A 17,579-nucleotide genomic window follows, 5' to 3' on the forward strand; every position below is an offset into this window, starting at 1 on the left:
AATGTCTTCAATAAGTAGCATGCACTGCTTTCCTGACCGTACAGGGAAGCAAAACAACATCCTAACATACAAAATAAAATTAAAGGTAATAAATACGTGTGTTAAATCATGAAGTTTTGTAAGTAGAAAGGGCCCACGCTAGTGCTGGCAAGCTGAAGAAGCAAGACAGCCAATAGCTGTTGGCACTCATAAAAGCCTGTTTCCATGGTGTGTCCTTTGCCGTGTATTTGGATAGTGGATAATTCTATAGTCCTGTGGGGCTGAAGTATGCATGTTAATATCTACAAATCATCAAAAAATTAATGGAGACTCTCTTCTTATTTTTTTAAAAGATTATCCGTTATGTAACTGCACCCTCAGCAAAACAGCAATAAACTTGCAATACAAAAAGACTCAAATTCAACTTACAAATTCAAACCCAGCCAAATTAGACTCAATGAACACATGTGTGCCTATGACTAACTGAGCACTAATAGGTATATTTACTCGTCTTGTACTCTTTACAACCAAGTATTAATACCCATGCGTGTGAGCAACGAAAGTAAGGCTCAGAGAGCATGAATCTGAGGGTAACTCCACACGCTACCAGTGCATTGCAGAGGTGAAATCTGTGCTTGCGTTTCTTGACATCTTCTAAGTACCATTGTTTCTTATACCCTGTGGCTGATGAGTCTCAGATCAAACGCTGGGCCATTCATGTATTATTAAATAACAGGCCTCTCTAACTGGGGTCAATTTAATTGTGGAGATAAGAAAGTCTGAAACAAAACCATGAACTTGTAGTTGACAGGTGTGTATGTGTGTAAAACATAGAGTAGAGGAACCTATTATCACACTTCACTTTATTTCCTTGGGAGAAATTATACATATATACTATATATAGTATATACAGCATACATACCATGCATTATACATATATATTATTTATATTTATATATTTATATAATATATATATATATAATATTGTTCCAGAACTAGAACAATAGCCCTCCAGCTATTTAAAGCAGAAGTGATGAAGGTGCCTGTCCCCATGCTCTGAAAGTTGGCCTCCACTAATGACACCTGCTTCTTCTGCTTTGGGTTTGTGGGAGAGCCTAGCATCTGATATAGAATAAATTGCTTTAAATGCATAGATGCCTAGGGAGTAAGTGTCCAAAATACTCTCTGCTAGTTGACATCAGGGTATTGGAAGACAGCACTACAGGACACGGGCATCAGCGAGCTCTACAGGACATAGGGGCATCAGCGAGCTCTACAGGACACAGGGGCATCAGTGAGCTCTACAGAACACAGGGGCATCAGCAAGCTCTACAGGACACAGGGGCATCAGCGAGCTCTACAGGACACAGGGGCATCAGCGAGCTCTACAGGACATAGGCCTGCTCCTGCATGCCTCTACTTTTTGTCAGTTAGAAAGAGTGACAGTCTGGAGAGCATAGGAAGGATACTCTCTGGAGCAAGGGCCGTGCGACAGGATTCATCTTGTGATTTATTTATTGAGGCTTCCCATTTTAAAACTGGGGGTAAAAGACTTAGTCATCAGGTTAAAATAAGACAAATACTTATGTAACTCTTCTTTGGGGCTGGAGAGATGACTCAGCAGTTAAGAGCCCTGACTTCCTGTCCAGAGGACCTGGGTTCAATTCCCAGCACACACAGGGCAGTGCAAAAACTATAATTCCAGTTCCAGGGATTCCAATAGCCTCACAGACATACATGCAGTCAGAACATGAGTGAATGTAAAATAAAAGTTAGTAATTCTTATTTAGGATGCAAAGCCTGTGCATGACACAAGAATATGTAACTTGGCCCAATAATTAGATGTTGCTATATACAAAGTATAGTTATCCCTAACTAAAAAATGTTGTCATCATAGATGGTCACCTCAGGTACCTGACAAGGACTCCAGTGACCTAGAGTTTTGAAGAGATGCTTGTGACCTTGAAATAAGTCTGCTTGAGAGTGAAAAATTAAATATAATAAAACTATAGTTAGTGTGCAATACGCTAGTGGGACTGTTATTCTACAGAGATTGTAGACAACTAAACAGAGTCATCCAAGAGATGTCAAACTGTCTGGCAAGTACTGCTTTTACATGGCAGACAGTGTACATGCTGAGAACCTAGTCAGCTCTAAAGCTTTCTGTTCCAATTATTAGTACTGTCACCTCATCTCTGACAGCACTGTCACCATCTTTGTCCCACCAAAGCACCATGAAACTCCAGATGGCTGAAGTGACTTGGCTAAGGCCACACTGACAGTCACACTGCCATCTAAGTACATATATATATATATATATATATATATATATATTCATTCCTGCATGGGCTTCTGATACAGCTATACTACTGCAAGGATATTTTATACTACTGCAAGGATATTTTATCAGATTTCCAAATCTGTTTTCCTGAATCTATGCTTTAAGCAGGGGGAACTCCAATGCTTTTTGTGAGACGATTTGTTTCTTTGAGAGAAGATCTTTGATAGCAGGAAGCTAGGGTTTGTGTTAATGTCCAAGTGGGTCTTGAGCTTATTGAGAAAGGAGTGGTGGGGGCGGAATGGAGGAAGGCTGGTTTAATGCACTTGCCCCAAGCTTTGCTTCTGTGACTTTAGAAAAGACGTAATATTCATTTGGTGGTCTCAACATGCTCTTTATGCCCTCAAACAAGCAGACCCAGGACTTAGTAAGCAGTCAAGTAATGATTGCTTCTGAGGCTCATAAATACCACCTTCCACGTGCCACTCTACCCTCACATGCCTTTGTAAAAAGGTGGCTGTCCTGGAGGATAGCAGACCATCACTGAGAAATCCCAGTGGGTTCTGAAGGCCACTCCGGGATTGTAAATAGAATGAGGTAAAGAACTGTGACACAAATGACAAGCAAGACATGCAGGGAAGATCAAGGGTTAATCTGGCCCTTACATCCACGGCTGAAATATGAGCCATCACAGAGTCGCTTCTCGGACCATGAAAGGAGAGCCCCGAAGTAAGATACATTTGTAGACAGTTTAGGAACTTCCTGCTTGGGAAGCAACAAAAAGCCAAGCTATACTCCACTGAAGGAGGCAGATTCTAGAAACAGCCCAGCCCCACAAACTTAAACAATATCACTTGGCTTAATCTGCCTGTTTTCCACGTTTCCTCCCAGCATGACGAGGTAATAAATCCATGCTATTGGCTGCACAAATGAGAGGGAAAAGGCAAGGACCAGATGCGAGATGATGCCAGGAAATAGTAAGCGTGATGACTGTAGACAATCCTTAAACTCCCTCACCTGGGTGAAGGCAGGCGGTCAGCTGGGTACCGTCTATAGGCTAAAGGTAGAAGTACTCTCTAGAGAGTCGGGCTTCATAGAGTGGCAAAGAACTGGTCAAGCTCTAAAAATGCTTTTCAGTAGAATAATCATTTTTAGAAGGTTCTCATAACTAGTAAATTGTTCGATAAATCTACACACCTCTATGGTTGGTATCCTTTGGTTAAACTAGTTCAAACCTGTTCTGTAGGCGTCTTCCTTTATGTATTATGGCCATTATTAATGTTAGCCTGTAGTACAATATAACAACTGAAAAGTGGGATAAACATTCTTCTACTTCTCTCGCTAGGGCCTCGGATACAGGCCCAGTCTTTTAGCAATGGGCTATACCCTCCGTTATCCACTTCCTTTAGACTGGGTCTCGTGAAGCTGCTCAGTCTGGCCTCATACTCTCTGCATAGCCCAGGAAAGGAGCTGAACTGCAAATCTCCTGCTTGAGCTTCATGAGCAGTTGAGATTACAGGCCAGCGTCACCATCCCTAGGTCTTTTTCTTTTTTGATTTGGGAACATGGATGGATGGCCAAGCATTAGAAAACTTGTATCCAGAACATATGGGAAGCTAGGTTCTTCAACATTTGAAATCAGGATTCATTTGCACTAACTCATGGCCCTAAATAGTGGTTTTTGATGGGGGGATAGGCATTATAAACTAAGTAAGTATATACATACCAACAAATTACGACCCTTGCTATAGAGTCTACATGAACAAGCACACTGGTCATAGGAAATGATGTTTATTGCTTTAAATGATTGAATTGTTTTTGTTAATCACTTCCTTTTTTAAATTGATTTTATTGAGCTATTCATTTTTCTATGCTTTCCCGTCTTCCTCTCCCCTCCCCTTCAACCCTCTCCTATGGTCCCATGCTCTTAATTTACTCAGGAGATCTGGTCTTTTTCTGCTTTCCGTGTAGATTAGATCTATGTATGTCTCTCTTAGGATCCTCATTGTTGTGAAGGTTCTCTGGGACTGTGAATTGTAGGCTGGTTTTCTTTGTTTTGTGTCTAAAAGCCACTTATGAGTGAGTACATATGATATTTGTCTTTCTGCCTCTGGGTTACCTCACTCAGTATGATGTTTTCTAGATCCATCCATTTGCCTGCTAATCACTTCCTAACGCTATTTCTGGTCGCAACACTTTCCATTGTCCTGAAACTGCATACAGAGTACCTCTCAGGAGTGGGTCACAGATAGGAACTCATGGGCTGACGTCACTAGGCACTGGTCACAACTGGAACATTTGGTTGCCAGGCTAGGCCAGGTTTTTGCATTGACTATCACTTACATGCTCCACAAATGTTAAACAAGCAAAGACATTTTTTTCCCTCATTAGAGAGGCAATATATAAACTTGGAAGAGAGAAAACTGGAATCTGATGAAGACCGCTCTGGGTGTGGAGGTGAGGTGCACTTACCGTCCAGGTGGCCGACTTGGCGGTGCTTGACTGCTGGAAGGACACATCGAAGCTGTGTGGGCCTGGGTAGTCTGTGTTGGAAGGGATGGCAGGGGATGGAGAGAGGGCATCAAAGGTGGAGCTGGGCTGTGCGTAGGGCGAGGGCGCCGTCACGCTGTTTTGTGCGTGGTCTGTGTTGTAGGGGCTGGTAGATGACGAGCCATTCTGAATCTGCTGGTCCATGCTGTTCAGGAGCCCCAGGTTCGTGTACTGTGGCTGCAAGGACACCCACACACCCCAATGTTAGTCGTGTAAGCCACAGCTTCTTGCTCAATAGAATAATAAAATAAATAAACAAAAAGCATCATTTGGTGTCCTTTGTGAAAAATTGGATATAAGATCCCAAATACTTCATAACAAGTAAAGGCATCCCTGGTAAAAGGAAATACCCAATACAGTTGGATGAGTGTTGGAAGACAGAATTTATGCTAACTCAAAACAGGTACAAACTGCCCAGGGCACAGTACTGCTTAAACATTATTTGAAATAAATGCTGTCTGCATTTATTGCTTTCTTGAAAAAATGCATACAATATTCACAAGGAAAAGAGACCAACTGATAGATTTTAGGAGTTGAGCATAAAATTATTGTAAATATAGGGCAAATTTTCTTTTTAGCATTAAATCTAAATTTATTTGACAACCAAGTCAATTCTCAGTGAGATGTTTATGGAATTCGTCAAAATCTTCTTATTTACCTGCAAAACAACTTTCTCATTACCAAAGAGGGGAAGTGATTTTATCTAAGCACTGCCCACCAAACCGAGCAGAAGTTCTGTAGCAGCCTTAGGTCAGCTGGCAGTGACAGCCCCCCTTAAGTTATATTGAGCCTGTCTCCTGAGGGGTCACTGGCCTGTGGGGCTTGTGGGACAGTTTCTCTTGGGGGGAAGTCTTGTTTCCCACCTAATGAAGGGGAGGAGAACCCCCTCCCACTCCACTGGTGCATAATTCTTAAAAGGAAACAAGGAGGTTAGTTTTTCGATAGGAATATAACCTCAAGAGACCCAGACTATGGAATATAAGGAAGAACTAAAAAATATTTTTAAATATTAAAAAAGAAAAAAAAAGAAGGAAGAAAGAAGAAATGAGGGCTTGAATTTTGTTTTCCATTTCAAACTTTAATAACAAGATAACATGATTTTATCCAACTTAATTCTGTCCCAGGGGGAACTAAATGGGCTCAGTCATTCCATTCAGTCCAGAGAGCATCTGCCGCAAGGCCCAGGCCGCACACCCAAGCCATTACATTCATGGGCTCACATTCCACTGCCGAATGCCACCTCCCTTTTGCTCTGTAAAGAACCATTAATCTATTTACACTTAGCCCCATGCTGACAAGAGCAGCTGCTCATCTCCTCTTCTCTCCCTTCTGACTCAGGCAGCTCCTACCCCTCCCCTTCTAGCCTCGACCTCCCTTCCAGACAGGTGCGCTGTGGCTAAGCTACAGGAAGACCCCTGGGGGAAGGGGGGAAATAAATAAATAAGACCCGAGGAGGTACAAAGGTGTCTCTGCCTTGCTGAACTAAAGCTTTTAGGTACCAGGCCGGAGGCCACGGTTTGGGAAAGGAATTGAAGAAATCTTATTTGTGTTTAGTTAAGGGTCAGTATACAAAGCACTCTAGAAAGTCCTGTAGGGATCAGATAATGCTGGCAATGGCGCGTGCTTCCCTATAGCAGGACAATTAGGGAGGCAGTGGTCCCTGACCAGAAGGAAAGAGAAGCTGGCTGAACACTTTCTCGCAGGCAGTAAATGACTGCCGTAGCACCCCTCCCTGCCCCTCCGGCTACACAGCAGAAACATCAGCTAATTGTGGGCTTGGAGGAGAACAAAGAAACACAGGCCCTTTGAATTCCCACCCCCTCCTCCAAATACATAGAAGGAAAAAAGTTGGGGGCCCCAAAGTTTTAAAAGCCAGTAAGCAAACACATCAATTCTCCGAGGACTTAAGCAAAAGTCAAATTCCTTTTACAGAGGCATCTCAAAGGCAAGCCCTGCCCTGGCTGCAAGGCTGAACACAGTTGACACCGAAGAAGAAACTTCCAAAGAAGAGTCTTCCACAACTCGCTGAGAGCCCCATGGCTGCTGACAGATCTGCTTCAGATGCCATGCTAAGTTCTACACAGCTGAGTAAAATACTAGACTAGAAATGACTAGAAACAGCATGATTTGTTCTGACGAATTCCTTAATAGACACAATATAAACCTAAAGTTCTCAGTATTGAGTAAACTCAATTTGTTATCCAGCAATAAAAAGGAGAAAATCACTTCAATTTAAATTCCTCTGAAATTATGCTTTAAAAAGAAATCAATCCAAGTACTGTACTCAATTGTACTCTTTTTTTAAAAAAAAATATAAATCCAGCACTTCTTATTGTGGGCTTAGATGGGAACAAAGAAACACATCTTTGACTTTTTTCTAATATCAATAAAGAGAAATGAATAAACAAGGGACACAGTAAAAACATATCCGGGGAAGCCCTCCTTAGACACATTTCTTATGTTGTTGGGAATCAGTAAGTCGACAGCCACAGGAAATAGCTCTATAGAAGTTGAATTTGAAATATTCAGTATTTAAACGAGTTCTTGTTTGTTTACTTCTAACCAATGCCCAATGGCTTTCTGGAGATGCTCCCTGTAGGCCTTAAATGGGAAGTTTTCACTTGACTGTGCTTAATCCTAATAGAAATCACCACTCATTGAAGCTGGTGGTAGAAGCCTCATTCTCCAGCTAAGTGAAGCTGGTGGAGGGGAGGAACGGCACTGCCCCTTCTTTACTCTTGGCAATATGGTGAATACACAGAGGAGCAAGGGACTTCTGCTGGAATGCTAATTGATTATTGATGATGACAAGGAGGCGAATCAGACACTAGAATGTGACATTTGTGCCTCAGACACCAACACTGCCCTGGGAAGAATTCCACGGGGCATTTGTATTTCTTGTGTAACAAAGAGTGTCAGGGTATTTGAAATGAAATATGGAGAAGAGTCTCCCTTTCTAATGACTAAGGGTCTTGATCTCAGGTGCACACATACGCAGAAGGAATGGATGCCCAAGTTAGACCCTGTCCTGTCACATGTGACAGAAAAGGCAGCCTTCTTTTCAGAAAACATGAACACAGAAACGGGCACAATTTGTCTCTTACTGACTACACTCCTTATAAAATATGACAATTGATTTCCTCTGACTTTAACCAGTTGGTTAATTTTCTGTAGAATTTACTTGGAAATAAAAGACTCCCTGACTGGACCCGAAATATCAGCCAAGCTTCTCCCTGAAGCATCTTCACCTTCATCACAGATTAGCTGATCTTCACACTGAGAGGGTGAAGCAGAGTGCCCACAAGGCTAGACTACACTCTGGGATATCATGGAACACCCTTAGAATGTTGGGGTGCCCAGATACAGTTGTAACAAAAATAGGGGTCCCCATAGATAAAAATCTGTTTGCTTTCATCAGGAGCAAAGAACATGTAAATTGTCAGTTACCAAATAGAAGGGAGAGCATTGCCTCTGTCTCCCCCTTCCGTGTGAGTTCTGCATGCTCCAGTTGACGGCGCCGATACCTATGCCACTGTGCATCAGAATTAAGACAGCACCAGAGGAGACTAGATTTTCTCTGCATGATTTTTTCAAAATGTCTTAAGAACACAACCCTTGTGCCTTATTTTATTTTTTCTTTCCTAAATTATGGTCTTGTGGCCACTTTAGATTTTGAACATGTTATGTACCTGGATTTTCTTCTTATGAGCTCAAAAAAATATATAATGTTTTGATATGTTGTTATAAATAAAGTCCTTCTTAAATACCTGAATTTATAGCCATTTGAAGCTCAAAATTTATCTTCCTATACAAAATTAACACCAATAAAGTATCAAATCAAGTTATTTGAACACTGCCTTGCAAATGGGTCTTAAGTAAAACTTGTGTATATAAAAAAATTGTCTCTCCCCACAAATTCATCACTAAAAGGCAAATATACCAATCCCTCCTTCTTAGATATTGCTGTCTATGCTGGGTAGGTTGAGATCATGTGGAAAAATAACTAGCATTTCATCTGGAAAAGTATTTTTGGCTCTTGACTGTCTGTGAGGTAAGGCTAGGGGATTAGACAGCCTCGGCACTTCTCATGTTTCTATTGGGATTTTAGAAGTGTAGCAGAGCTCTCAGGCTGGTGGCATGGGATTAGGGCCTGGCACTACCAGTGATGTGCTCTTCCCCCCCGGGGTGAGGAAGGTGAGCAAACTTGACCCCAGTTTCCTATGGGCTCAGAATCTACATAAAACCACGAAGGCAAAGGAAAGACAACACCAGTTCTCACATTCCAGTAGCACCGCTGCCAAGTAATTTTTAAAATAGTGTTAAGATCCTACTTTCACAGCAGGTTCATGAAATCATCATTTTGTCTTTGTTAAGATTTACCTGGTCAAATCTTTAAAAAAAAAAGATCTGTTTTCAGCAGCATAGTTAGTTTCCTCAGTGGGTATAGTCTTTGGCCTCGGGCTTAATGGATGGGTCTCTGAGAGCTTTCTATGGCTCCCTTGGGAAAGGAAAACAGTTTCTTCATGGCCTTGGCTTTATAAAGTATCCATTCCCTTACACGTTAGCACACAGACAGCATTTTCATCCACAAATATTAGCAGGGTAGAGATTTTCAACACGCACTGCCTGAGGGAGAAATGCTTGTCATTTTTAAATCTTCCGCCACCTGTCCCCATTCAGAAAATGATGGTTTGCTCTATGCTAGAATTGAACATAATTAACTTCAAGCATTCTGTTTGAGGTCAAGAAAATATTTATAGAAGAATGTTGAATTAGATCAACATATTTTTACCTTAAAGGTGTAGGTACTATGATCTTTTCTGAAAACAGTATTTTATTAAACATAAGGTATTTTTCTTCTTTTGTTTGTTGCATAATCATAAAATGTGACTACCTGGAAACAAATCTACCCATTCATACAATGAACAAAGTGCAAGAAGAAAGTATTAAAACAAAAACAAGTCTAGAGTATAGGCAGAATGCTTACTAAACTATTTTATCATAAAGTTTTGAGAGTCTTAGAAAACAAAGTTTCTATGACTTATGACAGATGTCTTTAAGAACTCCATGAACAGTTGAGACAAACAGATTAAAGTTTGCTGATCAAGGGGACAAGGATGTCAACAAATGCTATACAGAGTTTTGGAAGGCAGAATATGTTGAAGATAAAACATAGCTAAAGAGAAGTGTAAAAAGTTTAGTTAAGGAAGAGTGAAAATTTAATTCAAGAACTTTATTAGGTAATCACTCTAGTAACCAGGACAGAGAAATACAAACCTTGAGGAATTGATACCATTATACACCATGAAAATGTAAGCACGATGGAAAGAAGAAATATATACTTTTAATTAATGCTATAATTATTGACAAATCAGAGAAAGATATTCAGAGCTTCGATTTGTTCAACCTGGCAGCTACTCATTAAAATTAGGCAAAAGTATGCTTGCTTATGGCCATTTTCTCCTATTTTGCTCTCTAAGGGCATCATCAGTCTAGAGTAATCATATATTTTGCTAGATCTATTTACACATACGGTAATGTTGGAAAAAGACAATATATGCTAGTAAAGATCTTTAGTGAGAGCTAGTCCATCTACATGGAAAATACAATCCAGTTACCGCCAAAGCTCGACAACAATTTCAGTTCATTTGCTTTGTCTATATCGGCAGCCATGACACAAAACAATGGGGCGATTTCATTGTAGTAGATGTATCAGCTCATGACGACATGAGGCAGAGGACACTTATTTCAATAAAATAACGATGAATGTCCAAGATAAACCCCCCAAAATGTGACATATATTTAGTATTCATATGCAAGGCTCTCTGTAGAAAGATATTAGCTATTATTGATGTTAATATTTCTATTAAGTCTTCAGCTGGGCCTTTATGGTATTCAACCACTTTGTACTTTTTGCCCATGTGTCCTCATAGATATCACATTTTATGTTTTTTATAGCTGAGGGAACTTAAACACAATAGATTAAATAGTACCAAGAGTCATAATGTGACACTAGAGAAGTTAATCCTCATATTAGCCCTTCATTCTGAGCACCTATGACAAGAATGGAACTGTCTACCTTGAATTCCCATCTGAAAGCTGCTTTCAAGGAAAGCACTTCTTTCATATAGCTAAAGGTTTCCCGCCTGCCCAATAAGCCATTACTTGTTCACAGGATTCCTCTACTTAATATATAGTTCCAAAAAGAACCCTAACTCCCTGGAGCTCCCACAGAAAACACATTGCAAATCTCTTCACGACACTCTTAGACTCTTCAAGGTGAGCCCCTTGAGAAGACCCGTATTGTCTTAAAAAATGGCCCCGTCTTTAAATTGACCTTGGAGGTAGTGTCACTAAAACTCCCCTTTGGCACATAGCCCTTCCTTCAACTTTTCAAAAGTGAACTCCAGCTTTGTTATTCAATTTCCTGCTTCCATGTCCTCTGCTCATGTCTCATCTCACTGCCCAGACAGATGATTTCCCCACTGCTTCCCATGTTCATAACCTTTCCCCTCGGTGCTACATAATTATCACTGCGACTGTCGTCAGGAATACTGTAAACATTGGTCTGCTCTGCCAGATAATAACCTTAGGTGAGATCATATGTGTTGCAGTCAGTGACAATTCCCTGCTACCTGGGAAAGTGTCTGGGGCACAGCAGATGTCAGGAATCTCTTAAGAAATATATAGAAAATCTGTCAACTACCAATCACATTCAAAACGTCTTTCCTTTATCCTAGCACAACAAAGCCATGTTAGTATATCCTGAAGTAGCTCTGCATGCACACTGCATTCACCTCAGCACTCAACTGTCAGTTGAACAATATAGGGCATCTCCCAGACCCCCTGTGTCCCTTGCTTTGTGTTCTTCATGCTCTTGGGAGGCAGGGAATCAGGCTTTGAGCTTCAGCGTTGGTGGGAACCTATAGCAGAATAGCCAGAATTGTCACTCCTGACGCAATGAGTAATAGCTGGTGGCTCACACCTAGCTGCTGAGCTTACTGAGAAGCCTCTACTTCCTTAAATTGAACATATAGTCACTTCTGTGCCAAGGAAGGGATCTTTCACCTGATGGTCTAGACTTTCTTCTCAGTGCAAGTATGTCAGCAAGAAGCGTTGCCGTCTTGATGGCCTCACTATTATTTACTTCTCCTAAAGGCAATTATGGGCAAACATAGGTTCTTTTGAAAAGAAGCCACTTAGAAATAAGCCTTAGCTTCTAATATATAGGTCATAGACTTGGCCCCGTCCTGTCTGACCGCCACAGTTTTCTACCCAGTAGTCAGAATTCTGTTCAGAATAATAACATGATTAATGACTTAGAAACGTAAGTTTTGAGGAATCAAGACTTTGGTATATCAAGCTTATAAAGTGTTTCGTGGGAATGATCTAAATTTATGACCTTGTTCCAGACTCTATAATGTACACCCAGAGGCCTCCACAGCAGCCTTTCCTTAAAAGGTGTGTGCTGAAACAGAAGAAAGCAGTGTGCTTCTGGAGTCTTTACCTCACTCCATTTCTGTTTCCTTGTCTTTGCAGTGCCAGGGATCAAAACTGGGGTCTTTCCTCCACGAGGCCAATGTTCTGCTGCTGTGCTCTGCCCTAGCCCTCTAATTTACTTTGGCTGACTACTACATATTTCACCTGAGGTAAAGCTTTCGGCGCTTTGCTACACGTTGTAATAAGACATCATGACGTACCAAGGGTTGGGATATTCTCTAGGCCGGCACTTCTAACTGCAAAACAAGACTGAGGTTAGCAGCTATGGCAAAGGTATGCATCATTCTGAAAAGCGTTTATTTCCTCAGCTCTCCCTCTTTACCTCAACCAAAAAGTGGCACTCCTTCGGTCAGCTCAACGGTGCCTTTGACAGAAAAGACTTCCATGTCGTGTTTAAGTAAAAGCACTCCTGATTTCTCGGAGCATGGAAAATAATCCGAGGAGCGTGTTTGCTTGTCATCAGGCTCCTTCACCCAGATGAAAGTACCCACCTCTCTGGGGATGACCCATGGACACACAAGAGACAGACTGAATCAGGGAAACAAGGTAGAGGCAAGCAAACACTTCAGCTGCCCTACAAGATAAAGATCTAATCTCTTCGCTTTGTTTTGCTTTTATCACACACACATTCTCTGCCCTCTTGGGTTTATCAATTAAATGAAAGTAGCATGTACTCCACCCCAAGTGCCTGTTAGCTAGCACACAAGCCAGCTGTAAAACAGGAAGCTGAGCCATTCCTTCAAAGATGTTGCTTGCTACTTGAAATTTACTGAAAGTGAATAAAACTCATCTTACTGCAAGAACCCCAAAATCAACCAACCAAACAAACAACCTGCCAAACAGCAAGGAAACCATGTGTTTCTGTTACCTACAGGACATACCAAGGACAAGGCTTGCGTGTCTTTATTATTCGGCACAACATTTAAAAATAGCATTTATTTTTAATAAGAAGGTACCTGGAACCGTACACACTTCTGTCTGAAAATACCATTTAAAGCCAATGCAATAGATGGCTTTCCAAAACATTCAGAGAACACTATTTAGTAGCCCTGGAGAAGACTCGCAAGTAAATATGCGCTCTCTATCCTTTGGGGTTGATTCATCAGGAGAGAGAGAGAGAGAGAGAGAGAGAGAGAGAGAGAGCGCAAAGACACCTGGCACACACAGGTCCAGGAAACTGAAGTCTTGCTCTGAAAGTCAGAATGAGGGACTTCATGGCTACAGTTCTTAGTTTCCTCAGAGCCTTAATGACTGCAAGGGGCTTCATCTGGAGATAGATGATCACGTGGGTACTGGAGTACCGGAAGGAAACAGGCAGAGGGGTCTTCTCCTCCATCTCCTCAGTCAGATTTTGAGCCTTTTAAGCACTCGGACATTGTCTGCTGAAGAATTTCCTGTGTACTAGGCTTACAAGAGTTTCCTTGACCTCTCCTGTGCTGCCAGCTCTCTCTGTGTAGGGGTCCGATAGGTCCTCCCAGGCTCTATTTAAAGGGAGTCAAGCCATTCCCCTGCATCTGATGTTGTCCTTTGTGAGGGGTAATGGTTTTCCTTTTCATTCAGAGTCCATCAATAGAGTGACACTAATCCAGACTGATTTGAGTAAACAGAGTTTATTCCACATTGTCTCTGTGATCTGAGAAAGAAGCACCTAGAGAAAGATCACTACCTGGATTGGAAACGGCCCCTGTGGGGCTTTTGCCCAAGCTTGAAAGGCAGACAGAAAAGGCCTGCAGCAGAGACCTGTCCAAAGCCAGCCCTCTTTGGGGGAAGGGGAGATGGTAATTCTCCCAGGGGTATTAGACTAACTGCACCTATTAGTGGCTTCTGCACCAATAAGAACAGAGAACTGTTTCCTTTGTAGTGTTTCCAGAGTAGCTGACCAGAGTGGCTCATGGGTTTCTTCCTCTGACAACACACCACGGCTTTTAGAAACATTTGTTATTAGGTTTTTGCTTGTTTGTTTGTTGTTGGTTTTTCTTTGTTTTGTTTTAGCTCTTAAGAAGCAGGAAAAGAAATGAAGTTCAGGTTATAAGTTTTAATGAAATATCAATTTTTTGAAAAATATTTCATACTTAGCCCCGCTCCTATCATCAATGTGTGACTCACCTTAATACCAGTTAGTTGATTTTAAATTGACAAATGGATATTATCTGGGGAAGGCATCTCAGTTCAAGTCTACAGTTGTCCAATCTTACTTTGTCTTCAAAGACGAAACCCGAACTACTTCATTTAAAACTTAGGGCATATAAACCAGTCACAGTAAAACATCAAAGAAGCTTAGAAATGAAAAGTCCCATGTCAGAAGGGTGTGGTGGCGCACACCTTTGATCCCAGCACTTGGGAGGCAGAAGCAGGCAGATCTTTGTGAGTACCAGACCAGCCTGGTCTACAGAGCGAGTTCCAGGACAGTCAGGGCTGCACCAGAAACTGTGTCTTGAAAAACAAACAAACAAAAGTCCCACATCTTTTTTTTTCACTAGAAAATGTAGAGGAATACAATTTTGAGTAGAATACTACCAGATAAAGTAAGAAAAGCAAACGTCGAGTATAAAGTACTGTCTTTGTGAAGACTCTATAGCTACTTCATTCAATTACTTCTTCAAGAGGCTGAAGAGCAAACAGCAACAGTTTTGTGACACTTTTCTGTTTGCTCTGATGCATGTAGAGCCAAAAGTTTAAGGCTGGACACTCCCCAAATCTGCTTGGTTTAGGGGAGCATTGAACTGGGGAGGAAAAGACAGAAAGAGAAACAAGCATGAGGCCCCTTGTCCCAGAGCCTAGCTCCTTCCCTGCCCACCTGCTCCATTTGTCTTTGTTTGCATCTTGATTTTTTTGTATGTTTGTTTTGAGACAGACTCTAGCCTGAACTTACTGGGGAGACTGGGGTAGCCTCAAACTTGCAGCAATCCTGCTGTCTCTGCCTCAAAAGTGTTGGGATTACAGGTTTGTACCACCACAGCAGATTTTTCTTGGCCTTTAAATTAAGTCACTAAGCACTCCGTCGCCACCTACCCACCCCATGGCCTGGCCTGCCCCTATTGTTCTTCTACCCTTTACTCTCTTTGGTTGTCTGAATGCCTTCCTTGGAGAAACAGGCAATGGAGGCGTCTGTGGCTACTACTTACTTGTTTCTGCCTTCCTTACAAAGATAGTTGGTGTGTCTAAACTTAGTTTCTAGGACATACTGAGTCAAGTGGAAATGTTACTTCTAATGGAAAAAAAAATAATCCGTATGGTTTGTAGCTGCTGTCTGATCTACAGACAAATCTATACTACTTCTCATTTGGGGGTCTTTATTTAGGAAAAGAATAAAAAGTAGAATAGAGTCCAATTATAGAGTAACTGAATAATTTGTGTACTTACTAGGACATTTTTGCAAATAAAAAGGGGTACTATTAATAATTTTGTTGGAATAGCAGATATAAACAGGCTAAAACAACACTAAATATTCGCAGTTTATCTATGGCAGAAACCACAGCTACTAAAGAGAGCTGCGGGCAGAGAGTACGTCAGTTGATGAGGCCTGAAACAGTTGGTTTTGACGTGAAGTGGTGGCTCTTCTTGCAGAGCTGGTAGCCGATGTAGAGTGCAAGAACTGTGTTTTTCTGCTTTCAAGCAGCCCCTGGCCAAGCCATGTATCCTCCCCAAGAGCCCTGACATAGGGCTCTGATTACACACGTCTCTACTCAGAGCCCATCCCACATTTGCCACGGCCACGATGTCAGCACACTCCCTTCTCAGTAACATGCTTCCTTGCTCAGCCGCTCTATCTAAGATGTCTGACTCCATGTCCCGATGACACCTGCTTTCTCTTCCACTGAACTGCAAACATGACATTTCTGAGCATGCCAGTGGCAGGCCAGTCCTGTGCCATCTCTGCTTGATCACTTTCCCGAAAATCTTCCTTCCCCCCTGTAAACCTAGGACTCTGGAAGTTCTATGTGTCTATCCAAGTTCAGCTGCATCCTACATCTACCGTGGAGTTTTCCTGGTCCTCTTATCAGGGGCTTTTATTCTCTCTCCTCTGACACTTTTCATAAGGCTCACACTTGCCCACTGTAGCAAGGACATCTATCGTCCATGTCACTGTGCTTTTGAAACTTTACTCTTAAGGGAATGGAAATAAGATGAACTTTGGGTCAACTGCCTTTCTTGAACCTTTCAAGTCACTGTGCTCTAAACCCAAATGCCCTGTCCTGTTGGATTCTCTCTATATGTGCCATTAACATTAGGACTGGATGACAGATAACACTGTGCCCATCACCCAACCTTCTTCCCATCAGGTATCAGAGAAGGAAAACCTTGCCATCTTTAAAAAAGTAAAGCTCTTGTAGCAATTATAAAAAGACTTTTTTAAAAAAGGCTGAGTTCTCTTTTGATTGTTGGCACTGTCTCTACTTATTGATATAAAAGAAAAAGTGAAAAATACTCAAAGGTAAAGGGAAATGTTTAATTTGATAGCCATACGGGAAGATATATTAACCTATATCCTTCTTTCCTATGTCATCAAATGCACATCAAAGAAAGCTAGCGTACTTTTGTGACAACATATTTCTTAACTCGTTTGCTCAAATTCTTCTCCATAAACAAGTCTCATGGCCACAGATATATACTTGCCTAACATGGCAGCATACAGAATTTATTGTAAATCCTCTGCATTCGACTCTAAGAAATCTGGAGCAAAGCTGTATTCAGGAGATGAAGGTATTCTGACGGAAGAACAGCCATGCCGTTTGGTGGCTGTGGATAATATCCATTCCTACTTCTCCCCTCTGTACACCCCCGCTGAGGATCGCTGCTCTTCTGAAACAGTCAAACACGCTCTCCCTTATCTAGATAAAGGATGAGTGTTTCATTATCAGCCAATCTCTTTTCCAATAGTAATGAGGAAGGCATGATCTATGGCCTGCCATCTAAGATCTCTTTTTCCCAGTCCCTTCTGGGCTTGAGGGCACCCAATTGGAAAACAGCAGGGCGAGGCAATGCAGTCGTGTGGAGAGTGGAGACAGCATGGCTAATGCGGAATTCAACCTGCTGCTGAGGCCTGCCACGCAGCGTTCGAACCCTGGGGACTTCCATTTTATTGATGAGGAAGAATGTTCCCTTCCATTTAAAACATAGCCAGTAGAAACAGGACAGAGATAGGAAATGCTTGCTGAGGGCATGCAGGCCCTAAGGTCAGCTGAGTGGGCAGTGACTTGGCCTTCCCCCAGGACCTTGCTGCTATCTCAGCGCTTTCCCCAAAGCTTTTCGTAAGGGTTTCATGGAAAGC

At 41.8% G+C, this 17,579-nt stretch overlaps 1 protein-coding gene across 6 annotated transcripts in view; it reads right to left on the minus strand.

Annotated features, from left to right (window-relative positions):
• Tp63 (tumor protein p63) overlaps positions 1–17,579 on the minus strand; it is a 202,726-nt gene that overhangs the window by 67,323 nt on the left and 117,824 nt on the right. For 5 of the 6 annotated variants that reach the window (XM_038345216.1, XM_038345215.1, XM_038345217.1 and 2 more), the window contains exon 4: positions 4,730–4,984. In XM_038345216.1, the coding sequence (XP_038201144.1) occupies positions 4,730–4,984 (255 nt within the window). Of the gene's footprint in view, positions 1–4,729; positions 4,985–17,579 lie in introns of those variants that run through there. The other variant, XM_038345220.1, reaches the window with a different exon arrangement.

Source organism: Arvicola amphibius, chromosome 10, assembly GCF_903992535.2.
Source record: "Arvicola amphibius chromosome 10, mArvAmp1.2, whole genome shotgun sequence".
In the NCBI taxonomy this organism is placed as follows: Eukaryota; Metazoa; Chordata; class Mammalia; order Rodentia; family Cricetidae; genus Arvicola; species Arvicola amphibius.